Source organism: Gouania willdenowi, chromosome 7, assembly GCF_900634775.1.
Source record: "Gouania willdenowi chromosome 7, fGouWil2.1, whole genome shotgun sequence".
Classification (NCBI taxonomy): Eukaryota; Metazoa; Chordata; class Actinopteri; order Blenniiformes; family Gobiesocidae; genus Gouania; species Gouania willdenowi.
In genome coordinates, this window is record NC_041050.1 from 7,194,760 (window position 1) to 7,220,478 (window position 25,719).

The 25,719-nt window shown below is 36.8% G+C and overlaps 2 protein-coding genes across 2 annotated transcripts in view; one reads left to right on the plus strand and one right to left on the minus strand.

Moving 5' to 3' along the window:
• Window positions 1-1,444: 1,444 nt before the first annotated feature.
• Window positions 1,445-9,683, plus strand: irf10 (interferon regulatory factor 10). Its single transcript, XM_028452978.1, has 9 exons — window positions 1,445-1,560; window positions 1,695-1,877; window positions 4,992-5,184; window positions 5,307-5,386; window positions 6,435-6,474; window positions 6,832-6,936; window positions 7,021-7,407; window positions 7,480-7,598; window positions 9,493-9,683. Exons 2-9 carry the CDS (start codon window positions 1,701-1,703, stop codon window positions 9,598-9,600), a joined length of 1,209 nt encoding a protein of 402 aa, XP_028308779.1. The 5' UTR covers window positions 1,445-1,560; window positions 1,695-1,700; the 3' UTR covers window positions 9,601-9,683.
• A 157-nt stretch (window positions 9,684-9,840) lies between these two features.
• LOC114467356 (ataxin-1-like) overlaps window positions 9,841-25,719 on the minus strand; it is a 34,320-nt gene continuing 18,441 nt past the window's right edge. Inside the window, exons 2-3 of the mRNA XM_028453564.1 lie at window positions 12,120-13,855; window positions 9,841-11,534 (exon numbers count right to left, since the gene is read on the minus strand). Coding sequence (XP_028309365.1) covers window positions 11,070-11,534; window positions 12,120-13,697 — 2,043 coding nt within the window. The 5' untranslated portion in view covers window positions 13,698-13,855 and the 3' untranslated portion in view covers window positions 9,841-11,069. The remainder of the gene's footprint in view (window positions 11,535-12,119; window positions 13,856-25,719) is intronic.

The following is a 25,719-nucleotide window of genomic DNA, read 5'->3' on the forward strand; positions in this document are numbered from 1 at the left end:
TTCTTAGCGTACAGCTTGATGTCATCCATGTAGAGGAGGTGACTGATGGTGGCCCTGTTCCTGAGTCGGTATCCATAGCCAGTCTTGTTGATTATTTGGCTGAGGGGGTTCAGACCTATGCAGAACAGCAGTGGGGACAGGGCGTCTCCTTGGAATATGCCACATTTGATGGAGACTTGTGTATATATATATATATATATATATATATATATATATATATATATCAGGCACGGTTCTCCTTCAGATTAAGTTTGAGTAAAGACTTATATTTTATTTGTACTTTTTTGTTTTTCACTTATTAATGTAGATATTATTTATTTATTTGTTTTTCACATTATTTTGAATGAGTTGAAATATTTTTTTAATATAAAGTTTGTTCAGTCTAACAATGTGGGAGTTAGCAAAAATATAAGAAAAGTTTTAATATCCATATGAAAATCTGAATATATATATTCTGACATTTAATTGTTCTTATATATTCACTTCAATTTTTTTTTTTTTTTGGAACATTTATTTTAATTTTCTTCTATTTAATCTTAACTTTTTCTTTTTTCAAGTCTATATATTTTTTGTTATTGGGAAATTTGTGTAAAATAAATTGTGTTCAGTTTTTGTCATGTATGATGTTCATCTATTTCACTGAAATTGTTTGTTCATTTTAGGTGATCACGTGGCATTTTTGATCACATGACTTTCTGATTCGTCACAAGCTGCAGCTGTGAAGACCATGACGCAGCACTTCATGCACACCTGTTTCTCGATGGCTCTCTGAGTGTTTTGGGTTTTAGTTTTTTATTTTTAGTTCCTGATTGTCAATGTTGTTATTGTGGTTATTTGAAAACAGAAAAGTGAAACGTGTGTTTTCGTGTTTTGCACATGCAGAGCCACTGCAGTTGTGATCTTTTTTGATGATAATAAACTTTTTGTGTGGAGTTTGCATGTTCTCGTCGAGATGTGATGATAATATGGATGTTCTCACACTTAATTTTGAAATTTTCTTTGGGGTTTGAAACTGCAAACACAAAGTGGTGAGTTTCCTATATATATATATATATATATATATATATTTATTTTATTTTTTTGACCCCGTTTTTCTGTTTTTATAGGAAATATTTTTTGGATTATTCTGAATTGATGAGATATTTTTTAAGGAAATATTTTTTGGATTATTCTGAGTTAATGCCGTTAATACGTTTTTATAGGAAATTCAGAAAAAAAAAACTGAAATATATTTCCCTTAAACAATTCCTAAAAACTGAAAAGCATTTTCTATAAAAACACAAAATCAGGTCATTTTTTTTTTTTCTCTTCACTTACTCATTTTTATCTGAATTCAGAAACAGCTAAACGTTAGTTTTGTTGTTCAGTGAATGCAATAAGCTGTAATAATGTGATTAAAAGGATGAGTTTCTGTTGCGGGTAAAGTCATTTGCAGCTGTTTGACATTCGTTACAAGGAGGAAACTGAAAGTTTCAGCTCGTGCTGCACTTTCGCTTTCGCTTCTAAAGTCACATTTTATAATGCTTGCGTCAACTTCAGCAACATTAGTGGTCAGTTCAGGTCGGTGTGTTTAATACTATCCTCTCTCTGTAGCATAATACTGCTTTATTTTATTCTACGCGGACAAAAAAAAGCCAGAATTCTTCATTGAACTGTTATTTAACACCTGTGTCTGCTGACTGTTGGAACCACAGCATGAGATGAAGATGGATGAAGGAGAAAAGCTGCACCTGAAAGAGTGGCTCGTTGCTCAGGTAGAAAGTGGGAATTATGATGGTTTATCCTGGGAAGATGAAAAGAAAACCATGTTCAGGATTCCATGGAAACACGCAGCAAAGAAGGACTACAAGCAGACGGAGGATGCAGCTATCTTTAAGGTCGTCATACTGCTATTTATTATTTATTTATTTTATTTTAAAGCATTGACAACAAATATTGGTTCACTGTTTTGAGCACATAAAGCAAAAGGTGTCAAACTCGATTTGGTTCAGGGGCCAAATATGGACCAGTTTGATCTCGAGAGGGCCACAGATTTTAGCATTAAAAGGAACAATTTCAACATAATTGTGCCTTAATTTGCACTTCCAGGTATAAATTACATGTAAAATATATGACACTGACCATATCCAAGCATTAAGTGACATAAAACTAAAATTAACTTACATTTCCTTGATATTAGGAACAGTTATTATGTAATTCAGTAGAATAATTGAAGGAAATTTGCAGCATTAAAAAAGAAGTTATTTTTCATTATGTGGATTTGTTGGGTTTTTTTCCTTTTCATTACAAATTTGATATTTTTATAGCGTTTTGAGATGACTTTTGTTGAAATTAGCGCTATATAAATAAAGTTGAATTGAATCATTTTGAGATTTTAAAAGGAAGTGTCTCCTAGTATGTAATATTTGTCTATATACCAGTAGTCTGTCCGTACAAAAGATGACTTTGCTGGACCTTTTTTTTTTTAACACAAATCCAATGTGCCTGTGATACAAGAATTCTTCCTTCCGCTGCTGTGCGTTCGAATTCCACTTTTGACTTATGTATATATATATATATTCATTTTAACATATTTAACGCAGCAAATTCCATCTTTAAAAATACATATATGAAAAAAATAAACATTTTAGGGTATTTTCTGGGTTACGGTTAGAGCTAAAATAAAAGGGTTAGCGGGGTAGCTAAAAAAAATATGAGCTAAAATAAAACTGACGGAACTTTCAGTCATGTGGTGCACCTATCACATGACCTAAACTGGCCAATGAGGAGCAATGCGTACAGGTGACAGGTATTAGTACTGATAGCCACTGCCATTTTAAAATGACTGCTATCATGTGATATAAGCGTGGGAAATTGGTAAATTTGTATCCATGTGTATTTGGAGGGGTTGAAATGTGTTTTTTTTTTTTTTTTTTTTTTTAAATTAGATTGATTAGGTTATTATTTTGTAATTTACACAATGACACGTTTTTTCCTGTCATTTTTTACTTTCTCCTGTGGGCCAAATTGGATGCTCTGAAAGGCCGAATTTGGGCCCCGGGCCTTGAGTTTGACACATGACATTGAGCTTCCTGCAAGTGCACTTACCTACAGTTTTGTTTTTTTGTTTTTTGAAACAACAGCCTTAAATAGTAAAAAGTGAAAAAGTTTAGGAAAAAAATACAAAATATTTAAAAAATACATACATTAACAATCCATTTTTGTCTTTTTATTTGAACTTTTTTTTTCTTCCTGTTTGTCTGTTTGCTTCATTCCAACAGTGGTTGACGCCTTATTTTGTTTGGCAACCATAAATTACCATAATTGCATGTTTGGAATGATGTTCTGTTTTAAGGTTGAGTAAGGCACCATTTGCTCCTATGCTAAAAAAAAACATAACACACAACTTGATCTTGATTGTTCGCTGGTCCCTTAAGCCAGGGGTTCTCAACCTTGGGGTCGTGAGACATGGAGGGGGTCGCTACATGTCTTCAAGAAACCTAAGAATATATTCTGAACAATTTGAGCCCATTGTTTGTAGGACTGAAGGATTTTGAAAAATAATCTAATTGAGATTTTTTTTTTCCCTCAATATTTCGATTTAATACGCAATTATTTTTTCAAGGGCCTCTTGTCATGTATTTTTCAATGACCACAAGCAATAAATCAATCTGTTTCATAATAAACAATTTCAGATTTATTTAAGTTTTAAATAAATAAAAAAATTAAATTTTAAAGCACAGATTACAACAATAAAGCAAACAAATCTGTGGCATTACCTCTTCAACATATCTAACTAACTTCACGTTTCATGAAACATGTAAACATGTGGACTGCACTTCTTAAACACTCTCTGAACTTAACAAGACAGGACAAGAAAAAAATAAAAATAAAATTGCAGCCTTTGCGATTAGAGAATTGCATTTTATGACATTGCGATAATATCACAAATGCAACTACACCAAATTTGTCATATTTTAACCTATTTTCATCACTTTTTGTGCCAGATTTGTGCTTTTATCACATTTTTGCTACATTACTCCCATTTATGCCACTTCTCCATCAAATTTAAATGCTTTTTCTGCATTTTTTTTTCCACTTTCAAGAAATTTTCTACACTTATAAACCCTTTCCACCACCTTTCCCACCTAATGTAGCATATGTTGACCCATTATTGTCACTTTTAACCTCTTTTCACCATATTTCATTGTTATTTTTGGCCAATTTAACCACATTCACCATTTGTCATGCCCATTATTTGCCAGTTTAAACTAATTATTCCTACTTTTAAGCCAATATTGACACTTCAAACCCTTTTTTCTAATTTCTCTGTTCATTTTTGGCCACATTTGCAACTTTTAACCAATTTCTGTGGTTTTTGAAATCCCATTTCACCACCTTTTCCACCATGTATGGTCACTTTTAACCCATTTTATTTCTGATTAAAACAAGGATTTACATCTTTATTTCACTATGTCACCTTGAACATGTCTTGATTATATATTGATTTTTTAAATTTCATTTTAATTATTTTTATCTAGAAATGTTAAGTTTGATTTGGGTAAAAGAGGTTTAAATTAGTGTGAACTTTGTCCTCTTTCCTTTTGTGCATGAATTTATTTATTCAAGATGCATTATTTTATTTGCAGCTATTTATAGAACGAGTGATTAAACATCCCTCTGTGTCAGTAGATAGATAACACAGTTAGAATGAAACATGGTGTGATTGTTTGATGGTGCACGGCAGGAAATTTTTCAATTACCTGCATGGGTATGTTGTTAAAAGTTGGATTAAAAAAAGCTCTGCATTTTAATATGTTTATTAACAGAGCTAATTTTGGTCAATATTCTCCTCAATATTTTGCTTATTGACTTGTTGCAAAAACCTTTATCTTTCACTTTTTTCTTACATTTCAACATTTCTAGGTGATTATAAAATAACTGTATTAAATATTATTCGTTCGGATCATGTTTTTAAACTGTGTTGTTTCTTAATGGTTTAATTTGCTCAGGCTTGGGCTGTATATAAAGGTAAATACACGGAGGGGAGGGACAAAGCTGACCCCACCACGTGGAAAACTCGTCTCCGCTGTGCTCTCAACAAGAGCTCAGACTTCCAGGAGGTTCCTGATCGCAACCAGTTGGACATCACTGAGCCGTACAAGGTTTACCGCATTCAACAGGAAGTGACGGGCAGAGCGGCAGGTAACATAGGAGAACCCTGAAATAAGATCATACAGTGCTGATTAATAAAAGTAAAATGTAGTGGTGATTGTTTTAGAATAAACTTTCTGTATTATATATTAATTTTTATCCCCTTATTTTAGAGATTTTTCAGACAAAAGATGTTGTGGTCCACCTGCCTGCAAAAAGCTCTCCAACAAGGCAGAATTCCCTGAAAAATAAGGTATATTTACTAATCCTAAAGCTTTAAGAGTTAAACTGTTGTCATTGGTACAAGAGTTGATTCTAGTAGCAATGAAAATGTTTGTATGTTTACGGTTCAGATGTAGTGGTTTGGAAAAAAAAAAATTGAATTGAAAATACCGAAATTTTGTACATTGTGTGGATGGTTTTTTTTTGAGTATTTTACACCTAATAAAATAGTAGCTAATCCGTAACTTAAAAATATATATTTTTGGTTATAATTACGTATATATTTTAGTATCTATATTTGAATACATTAACTACAATGACATTAAAATGAGTAAGTTCTGAGAAATAAAAAGACAAAATTAAGAAGGGTTGGGGATCAATTACATTTTTCAGTTAAAATTAAATTTTCAATCATGCACGTTCAATTACAATACTACAGTGACTGGAATTTTTCCCAATTACAATTAAATTACCATTATTTTTTATCCCCCAAAAGTCAATTACAATTACATTCTCAATTACTTAAGTTCAATTTAAAAATACACAAAAAAATATTATCTATCATTTAATAAGTTTTTCATCCCAAGTTTTTAAATTAAATTATATTTGACAGATTTAATAGAATTTCTATGCCAATTACGATTACAAAGTAATTACAAACAGCAACAGATTTTTAAAATTACAATTATAATTTTGCCATAATTGTAATTAATTGTCAATTACACAGTTACAATTATAATTGACCCAACCTTAAAACTAAATATAAACAATTTTTGAAATTAAAGTCACTTAAAATGTACAAAAAAAAAAATGCCTAAAATATACATTTTTTATTGATACGTTTTTAAGTTGATGACAACTATATATAAAAAAAAAAAATTATCTACTCAAAAACTTAGGTAATCGGTTTCCACAAAAGTTTTGAGTATTCTGGATTTATCTGGGTTTACAGTGCTATGCACAGTACACTAGTCTGGACATCGTCTTTTAGTAACAGATCAATTCTTTTTGTTGTGGACCTAAAATACAAATATAGCCAACTGTATTGACACCTGTGTTTTTGTTGTTGTGCTTTACAGTCTCTTTATCAAGAAAAACAAGAAGAAAAGTCTTCCATTGGTAAGACTCATCTCCCAAAGCGGGCAGAGCAATATAGAATCTATAGGCAAGCATGAATTTTTCTAAGTCCTAAATTGGAAAAGCAGAAAACAACTCAATTTAATGCTGAAAAATACTATTTTGTTAAATCTGTAAACATTTACCATGAAAGGGAGCCCATTTGTATTTCATTACACTTGTGCATTTTCTCTTTGGCCAGCTTATGTAAGATACTTTGCAAATACCAGTGGGAGTTCATTCATTTCCACTTAGAAAAGATTTAAACTCACCGTTTGTGCAGAGAGGCAAAGTTATTAACCTCATTTCAAGTAACAAGTTTTAATTTTAATCTGTAATTTTGTCTTTGTTTTCCTTTAGGAGACCCAATAAATGAGCATTTGTACTGTGAGTTAATAGAAAAGAAGCATAAGAGTCAAAACATTACCCATCAAACCATCTTTAGCCCTTCATTTCCAATATCAGGTAAGCAAGCAGTGGGAATGTGGACAGAATAAGACAGAAACCATTGCATTTTGAATATAAATAACTAGCAGATTGTTTGTGCAGATTTCCGTATGGAGGTGATCCTGTTTTACCATGGCCAGATGGTGAGGAAGGCGACCACCCAGAGCCCAGATGGGTGCTTTATTCTGCAGGGCCAGGTTCCTTTGGGAAACGAACGCATCTATGGTCCCTGCACTGCACAGCTGCTTTCCTTCCCTTCCCCGCGCTCTGTGGCTCTGCCAGCCTACATGGTTGAACCAATGAACTGCCTTTTGCATCACCTGGAGAGAGGTGTGCTGATATGGGTGGCCCCAGACGGGGTGTTTATCAAGAGATTCTGTCAAGGCAGGGTGTACTGGAACGGACCCCTGGCCCGACACCATGATCGACCCAATAAGTTGGAACGAGAAAAGACCTTGAAACTGCTCGATACACCAGCCTTTGTGACTGGTAAGGAAGTTTTTCTACATTCTTTCTATTGGATGATCAATCTAAGAGGGACAATTTTTATTTTCCTTACAGCTTTACAGAGTAGTTTACAGAGAAATCGACCAACACCGTCCTACGAGATTGAGCTCTGCTTTGGAGAGGAATATCCCGACCCCAGTGTACCAAAAAGCAAAAAGCTCATCATGGCAAAGGTGAGAGGAAACAAGAATGTACTTGCCTCTGTGGCATTTTTCACATTCCTTCACACAGTGTTGGTTGTAGATGCCCCTGGGGGTTGTACCTGAAAAACAAACCTATGATTGTCCATCACTTTTGTTTGAAGCAAAAGTCAAGATTAGTGTTTTAACTAGTGTTGTACTTAAGGACCAATACTAAGACTTGCCCAAGACCAGATTGCACTGAGTCAAGACCAAGACTTTAGGTAGTAGAGACCTAGTCAAGACCAAGACTTTAGGTAGTAGAGACCTAGTCAAGACCAAGACTTTAGGTAGTAGAGACCTAGTCAAGAACAAGACTTTAGGTAGTAGAGACCTAGTCAAGAACAAGACTTTAGGTAGTAGAGACCTAGTCAAGACCAAGACTTTAGGTAGTAGAGACCTAGTCAAGAACAAGACCATAGAAATAAATTTTAAAAACCATAACAAGTTTGAATAAAGAGACTATTCTCATTTATTTTTCTTTTAAATACATTTGAAGAACAAAAACAAGTTGTTTGCAACTCTTTCAAAGCACAAGAACCAAAAATGTAAAATCTTGCCAAATTTGTTCAACCAATTTCTAAATTCCAGAATTATTTCAAATATCTGAGAATGAGATGTTCATTTATCAGGTGAATGAGGCCTGAAGTGTTCAGATGTATTTCTGACTAGAAATAAGATGGATTGATGTCTGAGTTTTTAACTGACACATAAGGCAGGCAAAAATATCTCCATTACAAATTTAAAATTGCAACATTAATTAATCAGGAACAGTTCCAACTCCTTCTCCTTTTCATCACATTAATGAAGTTGAAAAATAGCAGCTGGTCTCGAGGCTGAGACAAGATCTTCAAAATGTGTTCTTGAGCCCAAGACTGGTCTCAAGTACTCCAATTCTAGTTTGAACCCGCTTTTGCATTTTCTTCAAACATCTACATTTTATTATCCCTTTTCTATCTCCCGTTTTCATAGAAGTAATCAGAAAAACATTTACCACACAAGATGCAAGAATATAGTGTACGTCTGATATACTGGGACCGTATGTCTGTTGTGGGTTTTTTTTATGAGGCTATGTTCAAATGGTTTAAAATGCAGAGGTGGAAAGAATACTAGTCTTCAGTACTCAAGTAAAAGTATAGATAATTGAATAAAAAATTACTCTGGTGAAAGTAAAAGTATTGAAATTGCTTCCTTACTTGAGTAAATTTTAAAAAGTACATGCTACTAAATGTACTTAAGTTAAAAAGTAAAACAAATGTTCCTTCAATAATAAAACAGGGTTTTTAAACCAACAATATCAATGATGTAAATCAGTTTTATATTTTTATATAGCGATTTTCAAAGAAAACTCAAAGACGCTTTACAGAAGACAGAATTAGTGAAGGAGATGAGTTAGTTGAATGCTTGTGTGTGTGTGTATGTATATATATATATATATATATATATATATATATATATATATATATATATATATATATATAGGAACTTGTAGAATACTGGTACATGAAACAAATCTGTTACTATTGAACACCTGGAGAATTTAGCACTCGTAATAAATACAATTTGTAAATAAAATGTGTCAAGGAAAAAAAAGCGCGAATGCTTAATTAAACCCATGGCAGCTTTGAGTTTAACATTTTTAAAAACTTGAAAATGTTAAGCATAAACGGAACTTGCCTAACAGATCATTTTACACCGTGACATCATCTTCGAAGTAAAGTGCAGATACCAGAAAAAAACTTCTTAAGTACAGTAATAAAGTCGTCATCTCTGTTAAAATGTATCACATTGATACCAGATGTATATTCCGAGTGTTCCCTTTACTGCAATGTTTACGGCCAACCAGTAGATGTCCTCACAGACATACTGAGTGTGTCCTGTTGGCCAGGTGGTCCCTCTGTTTGCTGTGGAGATGTTGGAGAAGTTCAACTTAGGAGAGACTGGGGACACAGCATGTGAAGAAACTGAGGTTCGAAGTGAAGAAGAAACCAAATAATTATTGGACTAAACGACTAATCATAGCATCAAAGAATGGTTTGTAATGATGTATATAATACGTGTGAATAATGAGTGTTAATCAATGCCTTTTAATAGTAAATGTGAACTTACATGTGACATTTTAAGCTATCTATCTGTTGTAGTGTGAAAAACAATTATAAGTGATGTTCTATTTTGTGTTGTAGTGTTTGATCCTGCAAGGATGGTTTAAAGAACAAAAGGCGTAGAATAAAGTGACACTTGAAATGAAATGTGTAAAGCTTTTTTTTTTTTTTTTTGCTTTATTTCTAGCGAACATCATGTAACAGATTCACAATCTTTTTAAAAATATACACTTTTGTAGCTATTACATTTAAAAAGAAAGTTTTACATTTAAGTTTTTCTTTCCGTAAATAAAAAAAAAAAAAACACAAACTAAAGTGAGAGAGTGTGCTGAATCAGAGAAGATACCCGTATCTGAATTTAAAATACTTTTTCACCATTTTCCCTGCCTTCATACATATACAGTACATAAAAAACTCAGATGGGAACAGAAGCGTACAGTACACAAGGATCAAAAGAGTATTCACAAAGCATCATGTTCCAACGTGTTATTAGCACCATTACTCTTCAGCCAACCGCAGTATTTACTCTTTCCATCATTCACTTTTTAATGGAAAAACACTGAGTGTCGAGGCGTTGTGGCACAGACCTGTCTGTGTGGGCGGGATTGTCTGTCACGCAGTTTTCATTAGTGTTCTCCCTTTTTGCTGAGATAATGTTAAGAACATATCGGAGAATAATGCTTTGAAGAACAATTGTCTGAAATGACTCCCAGTGATGAGAATGAGAAGGCGAAGAGTTGCTCGTACATTCACCTTGCCCGCTCACGGCCGACAATTAGACATCGGTCAGAAGCGAGGAAATTAAAAAACAAACGCATTGCAAAATTGACAAAAGTTGCTTTATATCTGTATAGCATATTTACTGTATTTAACACTTGTAATATATATATATATATGGTCAAATGTTGTTTATACATATCTGCACTTCTTCAATAGCGTATAGTTTAACACTGATTGAAAATACCCTGCAGCAAACACTTTCAGTAAATATGTGTGTTGGACAACCATTACCAATACAGAGTGAATACAGACAAGTGCTTGATTGTCTCATTAAACGTCATCAGTGTCTGTAAGAAACCATTCACAGAGCTCTCAGCTGCTTTTATTTCCAGGGCTGAAAGAGGTACAGAAGGAAAAGGAATAAAGGTGATACTTAGGGTAAGGAATAGGTAAGGAATAATCTTTTCGGCAGCAGTGTGGAAACATTTAAATTGCGTTTTCTTAGTTTTTTTTTCCTTCCCTGCAACCCTACCTTGAGGTCTCTCCATTGTTTGTCCTGATAGGTCAACAGAGACAAGGAGGGTGTGTGTTGGCCTAATGTACATGTATAAATAAGGATGTATAACAATGCATGTGCAAGTTTCTACTGCCATTTCGTCAGCTTGAAGCCATGAGGTAAATCCAGGAGGCGTTCATCGGTTCCATTTGAAGGAAGGGTGTCCGGGGCGGACCAGCGTCGTTTACGTGGGCGCCCCTGGTTCTGAACCTGGGGCTGTGCCACCACAGTGCATGAGGGAGGTGGCGCAGTAGGGGGAGGGTGGTGAGGAAGAGGAGGTGGTGGTGGCGGTGGTGGCATCTCCCCCCTGTGCAAACTGCTGGACCCTGTGACAGCCCGCGAGGAAAGTTGTGTTCGATAGATCTTGGAGGTGGTACGCATATGTGTCCGTTGTTTTTGTGTGGGTGTGGGTGTGAGGGCCAGGCAGACGTCACCCTCCATCAGCTGGCGACAGGAAAGACCATACATCTGCAGAGTCCGCTGGGGACAGCACGATGACCAGCCGTGGTCTTGCACAAAGAACGGATACTCCACCAAGACCTTTAGTAACTCCTACACAAAATCACAAAAACAATTCCACAAAATTATCTTGATGTAAACAATCACTAGGAATCTGTAGGATTTCCAGTATTTAAAGCTGAAGAAGTCATGTCAGTAACCCAGTGGTTCCCAAAATGCTGACGTTAAACTAACACCAAGTTCAGGAAAACATCAAGTTGTATACGGCAGGTTTTAGGAAATTTTGTGAAAGAAGATTTGGACAAAAATCACATGATTTCTATTATAAAAAATTCTATTTTTATATATATAACTCTTCGTACAGCCAGCAATTAAGTTATATTTATTTAAAACAATGAATGTGGACTTTTGTTGGTCTTTGCTTTTAGTCTATTTTAGGACTAAACCAGGAAAGGAAATATGCTCAAGCAAAGTTACTTTAAAGCTGCTGGATCCAATTTTTTATTTTATTTTTTATCAGATAATTATATATTGTAGCAAATATAACAGCAATTTCCAACATTTTAAATATCTTTTCGTGCAAAGACTGTCTTTATATGATATACATTTAGATTTATGTAAACCAAATGTTAATTAAAGTTAAGCTGAAACATGCAGTGCTACAATACAAAAGCTGACCTGAGTGTTGCGGTCTTTGAGGTGGACCTGCAGGTGGCTGAAGCCCTGAGTGATGCCAGGGGAGATCAGCAGCACGGTGCAGGTGCTAAGGTGGAATTCTGGGGAGGTATCCGCACTTTTCAGGAAATCCTGTGTCCGGAGCTCTTCCACCCGCTTCAACTGCCCACTTGCCAGCTCGATCAGAGAACCCTTTGTGAAGTGAGGTAGGAGTGCGGGGGGAGAAGGGTGAAGGGCCAGGGAGGAAGTGTCGAGATGAGACGGTGACAACTCTCTATCTCCTTCTCTGCTTCGCTGTCTCTGGCGGTCATTGTTTTTTTCTTGATCTTTGATGGGCTGCAGCTTCTTTTCTTTTTCTCGACTACGTTCTCGTTCTTTGTGTATGACGTCTTTTTCTTGGTCTCTGTCATGGTCTCTCTGTGACTTGTCGTGGCTGTTAGGCAGACCTAGGGGAGAGTGAGCGGAGTTCCTTAGATTGTGTTGTCGAGAGCCTGACTCCTTTTGCAGGTTGTACAAAGGTGTTCCTGAGGAGCTGTACGGTGAGTACGCTGAGGCCTGAGGGCTGGATTGGCCCAAACATCCCAAAGAATAGTAGATTTGGGCTTCAGCTGAACTTGACTCGAGGTGATCCAGTAGTCCTCTGCTTGCCCTAGAGTTGGTTCCATGGGAATGGGGACTGGGGGAGAGTAAATTGGAGCTGGTCTTGACCATTCCTTGCAGGTGTCTGTCCTGAAGTGAGGAATGTGGCTCACAGCTCTCCTGAGCTTGAGAGTCAGGCAAAAATGGCCTTTCCGGTCGAAATGGTGTAGCCTCTTGCTGTCTCCGTCCACCATTGGCCTGAGAGCTGTGTGGGGAGACTTCAAGTCTGGTTCTGTTGCTATCATTCCTGTAATCTCCTATAGGTAGAGGCCTGGACAGGGAGGCAGTCCTGCTGCCGGGCCCATCCAGGCCATTGAGCCTCTTACCTAAGTACCTGTGTCTTGCATCAACTAAGCTTGGATCTTGATTATAGAGGGATTGGTTGCTAAATATGTTGGATGGGGAAAAGAGAGACGAGCTATAGTCCCGTCGACCACTGTTAATATATGACCACATTTCTCTTGTGGGGAATGGAGTCTTGAATGAGGGAGAAGAAGATGCAGATGGGGAAGATGGCAGTGAGAGGGCCCCCTCTCCTCTAAGCCACCTGGAGTGGTGGGATAAGGGTGAGGAGAGAGGGTCATCTCTCCAAGCTGGAGACCCTGAGCTCCTTCTTTCACTGACTTGCCCTGGGAAAAGAGGAAGGGAGACAGATGGAGAGTAGCTTAAGTGCCATGGTATGGGAACAGTGAGGCCTGGGGCTGGAGCAGGAAGGGGTGGAGGACTGTGGAGCAGGTGGGTGTTCGGGTTGGTAAGGAATCGATCTCTGTCACTGGGCTCCCGGCTTCCCTCACCTCTCCCTGTGATGGAGCGACTCCGAAGAGGCACAGGAGGTTTGAACTCATCCAGAGGGACGTGGTGGTGGTGTTCAGCTGATCCTTGGCGAGACTCCCTCTTTTTGGGAGGGAGGCACTCTTTGCCGCGGTCAGGACTGGGATTCATGGGTGGGCTCCAGCGGCAGTGAGGGCCCCCTGGGTGTGGGCAAAGGCTAGGTTACATGGGCCTCACGGGAAAAAGAGGGGCACGGACTGAGTGGAAGGTTGACACACAGCATTACTGTTTAATCACTGTTGATTGTGTCGTACTGAAGCACCACTCACCTAGAAAAAGGACACATGAGGACAGAAACAAACAAAAGGGGGGTTAAGGAGGGAGAGAATGGGGACAGAAGTGTGACAGATAAAATGTGAAAATTGAAAAATTGGACAGTCTGTCAGATACTGGCAATGGTTGTAGACAAGATTTGGCTGTCGCTCTCCTCAGATATGTAAACACACATTTGGTTGCATCTGTTAGACGGAGTGATATCAGTAAGAAACTCCCCTTTTCAATTGAGTACAAAATAGTCTAGGAACTCTTTGCTGATGTCAGACCGGGACAGCGACTACCTGACTTACTTTTTTCATTCAAACACAAATCACTCCCACGTGTGTGCTAAAAATACTTTTGCCTCCAATGAAGTTCAAATACAGTGCTGTACACACACACACACACACACACACGCCCACACACACACACACACACACACACACACACACACACACACACACACACACACACACAGGACTCACAGCAGGAGTGTTTTTATCTCTGGCTCTTAGGGGATGATTAGGATTCATAGATATGTTTTGTACTACTCTTCTAACCCACTCCCTCAACACCCGCGGGTGTCTTCAGTGTATAGCAGCTTACTACACACAATCCCCACTGCTTGTCTTTCAGACACGCAAGGACAACTACACACTCACACAAATAGTCCCCGAGGCGGTCGTACTTACTCCCCCAGTGATAAACAAAGCTGGTCACCACCCACCCAAAGGCTGACAGCGGGACTGTTGATATCACCACCAGTTGTTGTGAATACAATGTGTCTTTGCAGATTAATTGTGTAACAGCAGCGCATGAGTGTGCGAGCACATGCATGTCTGCCATGTTTCTAAGTGAGTGTGTTCATTCAGTGAGAAGTGCGGGGGAGCTCCACTAATTCATCTCCAAACGTTTTAAATGAGCTCTTTTGAAACGATGGCCGCCGTGCCAGCTGTTCCATCCGCCACCTCCTCCATCACCGCTACGCCGCCTCCACCATCGCTTTTTTTATTTTATTTTTTTAACGCTTGCTGCCGCCAAAACACCACACTACCTTACAACCACTTCTGCCCCGCACTCGCCTGCGAGTCTGTCTCAAATTCCTATATACCAACTCCCCTGCCGTCTCGCAATCCGCCACACTGTCGCCATGGCAACTGCTTCCACACATGCACATGCACGCGTTTCAATCGGTGGGAGAGGTTAGATGGGGATACTCCACGGAGAGGCGGGTACTCTGTTGCTCATCAAGTGACTCGGTCCAAAAACAGAATAAGTGTTAGAGTGGAGCAAGCTGTTGGTGCATCTGAGTGGAAAACTGAAAAGTGAGCGGAGAGAGGAGGGGGATCCTTCTTCCCAGACACTGAGAGGACCGCAACTGAAATATCATTCAGTCAATGAAGATGCTGGTATGGGTGATTAAAACATGAACAGTTACATCTTAAAATGTAACTGGCACTATTACCCATAACCGGGGGGGGGGTTCATTATAATTAAAATGGCGTATTCACAATTAATTACAATTATGGCGTAATTAGTGAGGATGCAGGAGGCGTCACTTTTCTTCCGTCTGTGTTAACTCCTCCTACACCGTTTGTCCAATTTTGATAAATAAGCTATCAAAAAATTCAGAAAGTTCCAAAGATGTACGCTTAATTACTTTTATAATTTGTAACTTTTAAACTTTTTGACATATTACATTTTTTTCTTTCCCATTAATTTCTATTGGTAATGTTCAGCTATTGTTAGGTTAATACTTAGCTAATGCTAGGTTAGTGCTAATATTAGGTTAATGCCAATGCTAGGCTAATGCTAATGCAAGGTTAATGCTATTGCTAGGCAAATGCAAATGTTTGGTTAGTGGTAATGCTAGGTAATGTTAATGCTTGAATGATGCTAACGCTAGGCTAATGTTAATGCTAAGTTAGTGTTGATGCTGGTTTAAAGCTATTGCTAGGCTGATGCTAACGCTAAACTTATGCTAGTCCATATTAATGCTAGGCTATTGCTAAGCTACTGCAATGTGACGCGGGCCAGCACCTGCATTCTCACTTTTGTTTTCTTCAGGAAAATCAAATATTCTAACTCTAATTTTAAGAATTTGTTGCTGCTGTAATCGTAATTAAATTGTAATTGAGTTTAGATAATTGACTTTGTAATTGTAATTGCCATAAAAAGTCTTGTAATTTATTGAAAGACTGCGGAACCATGTCACAATTCTACACATAGGTAGTTAGTTATTAAAATATATTTCATATCAAGCTTTCCCACATTTTACCAAAAAAAATTTGAAATTGAGGGGTACACTGACACCCACACCAAGAATATTAACGCCTATATTTTCATTGATTAGGAAGCCTAACATGGCAACCAATGGAAAGAAATGAGCTGATAGATATTTGTTTTTAGTGTATTTTACAGCTGATTTAGGACCTTTAATCATAAGAGATGCTAATACTAAGCTAACACAGAGGAAGGTTAACTTTTATTGGGTTATGTATATCAGGCTCAGTAATTGTGATTAAATGTAATTGAACTGTAGTAATTGAGAACATAATTGTAATTGACTTTCTGAGGATAAAAAACAAAAAAAAAGTTGTAATGCTGGTCACTGTAATCATATCTGAATTGTAATTGAATATGGGTAGTTAAAAACGTAAAAAAAAAAAATGTAATTGACCCCAACCCTGCTCATAACAACCATTTGTTGATAATATGTTGATAATACAATGCACTAATATTATGGTGTCGCAACACCAGAAGTACGCGATTAGAAAGTCTGATTCCAGTTTTTCTTTCTAAATGACTGTAGAACTCTTTGATCTGCCAGTCATCATGAAAAAGCCTGTCACAATAGGGCTTATAATAAACCGGCCTGAAAAATACACAAAAGCAAAGACCACATTTGTGCATGTGGAGGAGTTTGAAGAAAGATGTCTCCAGAGCAAAATACTCCTACACGATGCAGTGCTACAATTTAGACACGGCCATCTAAACGAGAGTACGGATTCATTTTTATGTACAAACAAAGACGTTTGTTGTGAGGATTAAAAAAAGGCGGTGGTGGGGGGGTTAGATTCAAAAGACTTTCAAAGTTGACATCAGTATTAATTGACAGCAAATTCTAATTTAGTTTTATTAATAGTCTTTTTTACGAAAGTACGACTTAGTTTTTAGCTATCAGGACTATTTCACTTATATTCTAGTTTTAGTCAACTATCTGACATTAAGGTTTTAGTCGACTAAATCTGTTACAGATATGTTCGATTAAATATTAAAAAAAATTGAGATTACAAGTACTCACGTTTCTCTAATTGAGTTGCTGTTACTGGTAAATTTTTGAGTACATTTCTAAATCAGTCATTTTATTTGTACTTAAGTACGTTTTAAAAGAATTAAAGTAGTTTGTTACATTTCTACACCCAACCTTTATTGAGTAAATTATTATATTTTTTTTCTAAAATGATCAATGGACATTGTGAAGTGAGAAAAAGTGAAATAACCAGACAACAATAAAATGCATCACATCATAGCCGACCAATCAGATTAAATGTAATGCATGGCACCAAAACAGCATTAAATGTCAGTTACAGTGGGACAAAAAAGCATTTATCAGCCACCGATTGTGCAAGTTGTCTCACTTAAAAAGATGACAGAGGTCTGTAATTTTCATCATAGTTACACTTCAACTGTGAGAGACAGTATGTGAAAAAAAATTATCAGGAAATCACATTGTATGATTTTTAAAGAATGAATTTGTAAACTCCTGCGTAAAATAAGTATTTGGTTCAAGAACTCTGGCTCTCACAGACCTGTTACTTCTCCTTTAAGAAGCTCTTCCGTCCTCCACTCGTTACCTGTATTAATGGCACCTGTTTGAACTCATACCTGTATAAAAGACACCTGTCCACACCTTCAAACTGTCACACTCCAACCTCCAGCTCTTTCTTCAGTTCAGGTTGGGGTTTTTACCTATTATGTTGTTACCCACGTGGCTCATTTTGCAAGGCACTGTTTTAGGTTTCATAAATTTAGCTATACTTAGAGCCTGAAAATGTATTATATATTTTAAAATGAATTCATTGGTATCATTTTATAAAAAAAATAAAAAAAATTGTAAATTTTGACAAATGAATTAAGTTCCAATTGTGCAAGATTTGGTCTCGATGTTTTTAAGTTTATACACGAGATGTTTACTGTATGCAAGGGAACTGTGGCAAGATTTATTACCAAAAATAAACGTGGGGGTGAAAGTTAGTAACTTTTACTTTGAGTACTATGCAATTGAGCTACTTTTTACTTGTACTTGAGTATTTTATGTATGACATACTTGTACTTGAGTACAATTTCAATCAAGTAACAGGCTATATAAACCTGTGGACTAGAATCAATCAACAACACTACTTCATACCCAAATACATTTGTTTTCAGCAGAAGAAAGTTTTCGGGGTTTCACTCTGTAATTTTATGTCGCCTGTCCTCATTATGGTGTTTTTTTTTTTTTTTCACCAAATTTCACCAGATCGCTTTTTGCCATGTTCACATTGACATTGTAAGCATCTGTTACCAAAACTGGAGTCAATCACTGCACATTTAGGGGTGGCACACTTTTTCCACAATGTAGACGACATACGTAGAGGCACTGAAATAAAAAAAAATGTAATTAAATAGGTAATAAGTGTAAAGTAGGATGCGCTGTGAGGATCTTCATTGTTGGTTTTGAATACGATTGTCAAGAATAATTTGACATGTTTTACGTAATGATGCAAGTTGAATTAGTTTTCGTATTTTGCAATATGGTGTGGAGGGGAAAAGATCAGTATCTATCGATTATTGCCAAAAGTTGCATCGGCCAAAAATCTAATATCGTGCATCACTATCCTGTGGTAGAGGATAGACGTGTTTGAATTGTTGCAATGTTCTTACACTCATTAATAACCATGTCTCCCTTTATGTCGTTAAAGCTTCTGATTCTTTGGTTGAGCAATAAAAATTGTGAAAAAGTGTGCCACCTTTTACAAATGTCCAAAATATCAATAGGAACGAGGCAAAATGCGAGCTGGCAAATTTGTAAAACTTCTTTTTTATACCATTATTGGATTGTACCCTAGTCCTCATTGCACATTTTTGTCAGACAAATTAAAAACAAAAGGACAAAATATTAGAGGCAGAATTTGTCTCAAAAATGTAACTACAAGCGTATAGTGCAATAAAAAGTCAAAGAGAAGTGCTGTGATGGGCATATCTGTCAAGTCTCCCGTTTTGCCCAGGAAACTACCTTATTTTACCCCTCGTTCCCGCCATCCTCCTGTTTTAGTATTATCTCGTGAATATCCCATAGTATAGTGTAATGTAGATAACTAAAAACATTCATCTAGCCTGGCGAGAACTGCCACCTGAAGTGGCTTGGGTGGCATATACTGTATATAAAATATGTAATGAAAATAAATTGTAAATGTCTAACTTAAATACAAGCAATGTGAAATTTACAAAAAATATGCAATGTGTTGACTGATATATGAACTGTAAGTATATTAAAAGTGCTTCATATACACTTTTGTTTTCATTTAGGCTGTATTACAGTGTATAAATGTTAACTAAGGTAGGCCTGCCATGTTCTAATCTCCTAATTGTGTTTTAGTAAGTGGTTGACAAGTGGGTATTTTAGATTTCTTGTACACCTGTCTTAAAGAACATATTTTCCAATTCAAAACTTGACGTGTATGGTGTTGGGTAGACAGACGGATTGATGGAGCTGGTATATCTGATGTGAGACTGACCTTCACTGCGAGCTGAGCAGACGTCCTAGTGTTGGCAGTCATTCATATTCTAGTCTTCCCAGAGGGTCGGCCCACTCCTCAGCTCCTCTATAGAACCACTGCCACTTTCAACACCCGCAGATATCAGCAGCCCTGCAGCTACACACTGCCTCTGATCTCACTATACGCATGAAATAACACCAGCAAGCCCACCAAACCGAGGGAAAAAACTGCTAAAAGTCTCTCTCAGTGTGTAAGTGTGTGTGTGAGTGCACACAGGGTTGAGGAAATGAGTAATATCTAGCAGTGAGAAACATGTCTGCTATGCAGAGCCACACGGGCAGGCCAGTTGCTGCTGCCGCCCACCTTCTTTAATCACTGTGAGGGACGAAAACACGCTCATACATACACATAAAAACACAACACATCGAATCAAACACACACACACACACACTGTTAAGTCATGGATACAGACTGTTTTTTATTTATTTATTTCGAACACACAAATAAAAAAAAAAGATAAAAACAAATAATCAAACCTCAACAGAAATCTCTGTAAAATAAAAAAGTTAATTTCAATGCAATACTTATTTGATTTGTTCGACAAAGAGGAAGAAAGAAGCCTAGGCTTGTCAAGTCTTACTCCCATTCTTCACCATTAACAACTGCAAAATCTAATGAAATAAACTAAATGGACAATACAAATAAATACTTCAAAACTGCACTATGTTCATACTTAGTATAATCGTTACATCAAGATCGTTCCACAAAACCACCCCACAAATGGAAATGCTCATTATTTTTAAATTAGTCCGAGCATACTGTTCTTTCAAGTTTAGTTTCCCTCTAAAGTTATGACTTATAACCCCCTGTCTGACTCAGGTGGCGGTATGGTGTTGTCCAAACACAATCGGTCTTATTACTTAATTTACAAATAACTGATGTTTACATGCAATCAGATCAGAGAGAGAGATACACAGGGACAATGGAAGGACAAAGAGAACACAGATGAGAGAGTGAGGGATCCTGTGGGAGGCTTGTCTCTCACACACACACACACACACACTCAGACATAAGGTCTTTGCCGCTTCCTCTGACTCAAAACTACACATCTCATTCATGTGAACACACACACACAAGCACTTGCACTTACCACTTTTTGTTTGTGTTGTCATTGCAGCTGAATGTGTGATTTTATTCAAACCAGTTAAAATAGGCTGCATAGAACAAGGTTCACCAACCTTTCTGAAACTGTGAGCTACTTCGTAGGTACCGTATAGTCCGAAGGGCTATAAGTTAGAAAAGCACTTCTTAAATAGCAAGTAAGTAAATGTATTTGTATAGCGCTTTTCACAGATAAAAAGTGCAGTTCAAACAAAGGTGAAATTAAATCAACAAGAGCAACATCACAAAAAGGATAATAAAAGTCAAAAAATCAATTTAACCAAAAGCTTTTCTGAAGAGCGCGATCTTCAAATGCTTTTTAAAAGAGTCCACACAGTCAAGCTCATTGGTGCTACAGCCTGGAACGCCGAGTCACCCCGGGTTTTAAAATTAGTTTTTGGGATGGTAAGCAGACCCTGGCCTGAGGACCAAAGTGTGCGCCCTTAAGTGTAGGGGCACACCAAGTCGGTGATATACTGAGGGGCCTTACCATGCATTGTATGGCAAGTCAGGACTGAAATTTTAAACTCAGTACAAAATTTGAGTAGAAGCCAATGAAGACTGGATAGAATGGGGGTAATGTGGGCTGTTCTGGGTGCACTGGTCAAAAGTCTGGCAGCAGCATTCTGAACAATCTGAAGTCTCTTTAGTCTATTTGTTAAAACAGGTGAAAACAGAATTACAATAGTCAATGCGTGACGAGATGAACACGTGGATAATCATTTCGAGATTGGATTTTGACAACAAATTTCTCACTTTGAAGATATTTCTCAGGTGATAAAAACAGTTTTTGGTCAGTGGATGACAGATGAGACGTGGACTGATCAAACACAACCCCAAGGTTTCTGAGGGTGGTTTTAACAGATGTGCCCAGAGCACCAGGGAGCTCTTGATCAGGGGGATTTTTTTTTTGTCAGAGTTTCCGTTTTGTTAGAAATAATCTGCAGATAATTCGATGTCAACCAGTTTTTGATGGCAGATACACGTTCCAGCAATTCAGATAACAAGTGAAACTCTGAGTCATTGAAAGAGCAATACAGCTGAATATCAGCTGCATAGAAATGATAAGACACATTTTTAAAACCACGGATCAACCGACCAAGTCATCAGTTACAATGAAAACAAAACAGGCCCCAGAACAGAGCCCTGGGCTAAATACTACATTTTCACGGTTTCACTTTAATCATAGGATAAAAAATAGGCTATAACAGTAACTTATAAAGGATGTAGAGATGTTGAGGTTTCAACAAGAAATACACTATTTCTCCGAATTCATGCAAATGTTGAATTTTTTATTACATTTGATTGAAAATCCACATTGCATTTTTAAAAATATAGCTTATATACTATATATCATTATAATTTATAACATACCACTGACCATACACCAGATCTGCAACACTTAAAACATTGGTCATGATGTTTCTGTGAGAATAAACAATTAAATACGGTATTTAATACTAAATCTTTATCAGCAGTATTTAGCTTTAATAAGTAACTAACTACATCATTCATATGTATTTATCTTTGTGGGCTTGAATCCTGGAAAAAAACGTAAATCAGATTTTAGATAGAGCTCATTGGTGACTAGACCTCCAGAGGGCCCCTCACATGGTCCAGGCTACTTGGTGCCCACAGGCACAGTGTTGGTGACCCCTGATATAGATACTTTAACTCAGGGGTGTCAACTCATTTTAGTTCAGGGGCCAAATAAGGACGAGTTTGATCTCAAGTGGGCCGCAAAGGTGAGGAATCGAACAATTAGTGTTACTTTTTCATTTCCATGTATAAATTAAATAATTATCTATGTAGAGTTTATGAGGCACAGATAATATCCAAACAATAGGTGACGGGTAGCGACAATATTTATTTAATTATGAGGAAATTTTGTCAATTTGAGGATTGAGCAGGATTTTGGAAAAATGAAGTTTCTTCCAACAATTAGAGAGTAGAAATGACTTCCATCGTGTTATATACGCATGGGAAAACTATGAACCCCTGCAAATATTGTACAGATTTGTTGAAATGTTTTTTTAAAAAGCGTATTATTTTGCATGGATGCCAATATTTTGATATGATACAGTGATTTAAAATTGCTCCCAATTTCTGGTTAATTTCAATAAATAATTCCTGTGAAATGTTTTTTTGTAATATATTTCCCGTGGAAATTTGCCAGATATTTTATGCCCCTTTTGCAACCCTAATGATATATCCAGCACTGAATTATTTGGTTATTTACACAATAATTCATGTTTTCTCAGTCATTTTTACTTTCCTCTGTGGGATGATTTGGTTGTTTTAAAAGGCCTGATTTGGCCCACGGACTTTAAGTTTGACACCTATGTTTTAACTCAGTGGTTCTCAAACTTTGTTGGCTCAAGTACCCCCTTTGTGTCACTAGAACATTCTAATCATCATTTCTATCATCATTTTAAATGGGTTATTTTTGTGTGTATTTGGTGTCATTTTGTTGTTTGCCTATTCTTTTTATTATTTAGTATATTTTTGTCTTTTGTGCATTTTTGTTGTCATTTTTATGTGTTGTTGATACTTTTTAAATTATTCTTTCTGTGTGTTTATGGTGTCGTTTGGTTGTTTTTGTCATTTTTTTTTATTGTTCTATTACTTTTGTGTAGTTTGTAGTGATCTTGTGTATTTTTGTTGTCATTTTGTGTCTTGCTGGTGATATTTTTTTTCTCTCTCTTTTTGCTGTCATTTTCTGTATTTTTGTTCTTTTTATATGTATGTATGTATATTGTATATTTTTCTCTTATTTTGTGTTTTTGTTGTCGTTTTGTGAGTTGCTGGTAATATATAGTCTGATTATCATTTTTAACTACAAATAAACATTGTAAAACCCCATATTTTTAATGCTTTCATTAGTTAATTTTCCTCTCTCTCAAGTACCCACTGTAGTGCCATCACGTACCTCTAGGTAAGACGAGGCAAATTTATTTGTATAGCGCATTTCCTACACAAGGCAACTCAATGGGCTTTACATGATCAAAAAGTGCAACAGAAAAGATTCAATAGAATAACATAAAATAAGAACATTAAAATCAGCAGTAAAAACATTGATCTAGTGTTACATCTACCCCCATTAGAGAAACACCACTTTAACCGTAGACTGTAAAAAGAAGGCAGTGGCTATCCGTACGGTCGCCGTATCAATATTCCAACATTCTATTCGTATTTGGCCAGTTTAGGTCACGTGACTAAGACTAAATCTAACCCTAACCCTCAAACTTGTTGCGATATTGGGTTATAACATAAACCTAACCCTAAACCTAATCCTAACCCTAAAATGCTATGTACGTGTACTTCAGTAACCATACCAATAGCACCGGGAGTTGTTTGTATGGCAACCGTACAAATAGACACTTTCTAAAAAGAACGAACGGGACAACCTCCCGGGAAAGTGAAGCTTTTTTTTTTTAGAGCACCCCCTGCTGACTGACTGCAGTATAGGTCATAAACCCCGCCTCCTCAATGATAACGGATGGGATGTGGGTCAAACTGTAAAGTTAAAGCACTTATAACACATTTTTTTTCAAACCCAAACTCTGTGATCATTAGTTATCACTCTACATTGTGTTCATGTGCTCATATTTCTGTGAAGTTTGTTTTTAAATAAATTATTTGAGGTTGAAAAACGGGATTTGACGTCATAAATGACAATGATTGACAGCCGCGGATCTTGTGTAGCTCACTTTGTGAATAGCAGTTACGTCTTGATGGAAAGCCGACACGTTTTTAAACTTTTCCGTTCAGTTTTTTTCGTCTTTTTTGAGCTACTAGTACTAGTACTAACCTCTATGATCTGATCATCTAAACAAGACGTTGGTAAAAGTTCTCGTGTGAAAGATAGTGAAGTTCTTGGCGTAGCTGGGCTGCGTAACTCATCAGGGCAGTATGTAAAATGGGTGGGGCGTGTTACCAGAGCTCCTCCCGCCGGACCGTACTGCGTAGAGTCTGGCTCCAAATGATGTCAGATTTTGGCTAAGAGTTGGAACAGCTACAGTGCACGCCCACTTTAACTGATATAATTCACTGGAACCACATGCAGACATGTGAAAAACACACACACACACACACACACACACACACACACACACACACACTGACTTGTGTCTTTGATTGAAGGAGATAAATTGAAATGTGGCAGTGAGGCTGGTGGGTTTGTTAAGGCTGTGACTTTGAGGTTAGTGAAGTTTATTCACAGCAGGAAATCAGAAAGCTGTTTTTTATAGAAAAAAGTTTAAAACAATTACCAAGCCACTCTACAGACTAATCATTCCAGCAGAACCAACAGTGAACAACATGTACAGAGCTTTATTAAGTGGTATAGGTTAGAAAAGTGAAACCCGAGGAGGAAATACAATTGAATGAAATGATTGAAATATAGATATTGTCCAACTCAGACTAAACAATACACACACACACACACACACACATCAACAATGGCGAACTTGTCCTTCTCAAACAAATGAAAATCACAGCTTGAAGTCCACATGAAAACTTTCCTATTGTGCAGGAACTACTAAGAAGAACTCCAGTGACATTTAGCTGTTTGGTTGTTTGATGAACACTGTGGTTGTGTGGGCACAGACACTGTCTGCTCCAGCAAGTGTAGTCTCTCTTTTCTTTTCTTTTTTTTAAATATCACAATTATTGAAAAATACAAACCCCTCTTTAGTTTAGATGAATCATATTTGAGTAGTTTTCGCTTGAGTTTCACACCGTGGTGAATTTAAACGGCGGAATAGATGTATTTAAATGTTCTATAATACATTTTTTATTTGAAAAGTTTTGCCGTTATCTTGCCCGAGTTGATCGCATTTCTGGACAGTGAGACGTGTGTACTGCTTACCTTTTTTCTTTTAAACGCTTGTTGGAATGTAAAATGCTAGCAATGCTAGTGCTTGTTTTTTTTTTGTTTTTTTTTTGGTGTTTTT

Excerpts from the sequence above, each read along its gene's own strand:
- irf10 (XM_028452978.1), top strand. The coding sequence starts at position 1,701 with ATGAAGATGGATGAAGGAGAAAAGCTGCACCTGAAAGAGTGGCTCGTT. Across the intron at positions 6,937-7,020 it reads CCCTTCATTTCCAATATCAG|ATTTCCGTATGGAGGTGATC; the intron begins GTAAGCAAGCAG and ends TTGTTTGTGCAG. Across the intron at positions 7,599-9,492 it reads AAAAGCTCATCATGGCAAAG|GTGGTCCCTCTGTTTGCTGT; the intron begins GTGAGAGGAAAC and ends CCTGTTGGCCAG.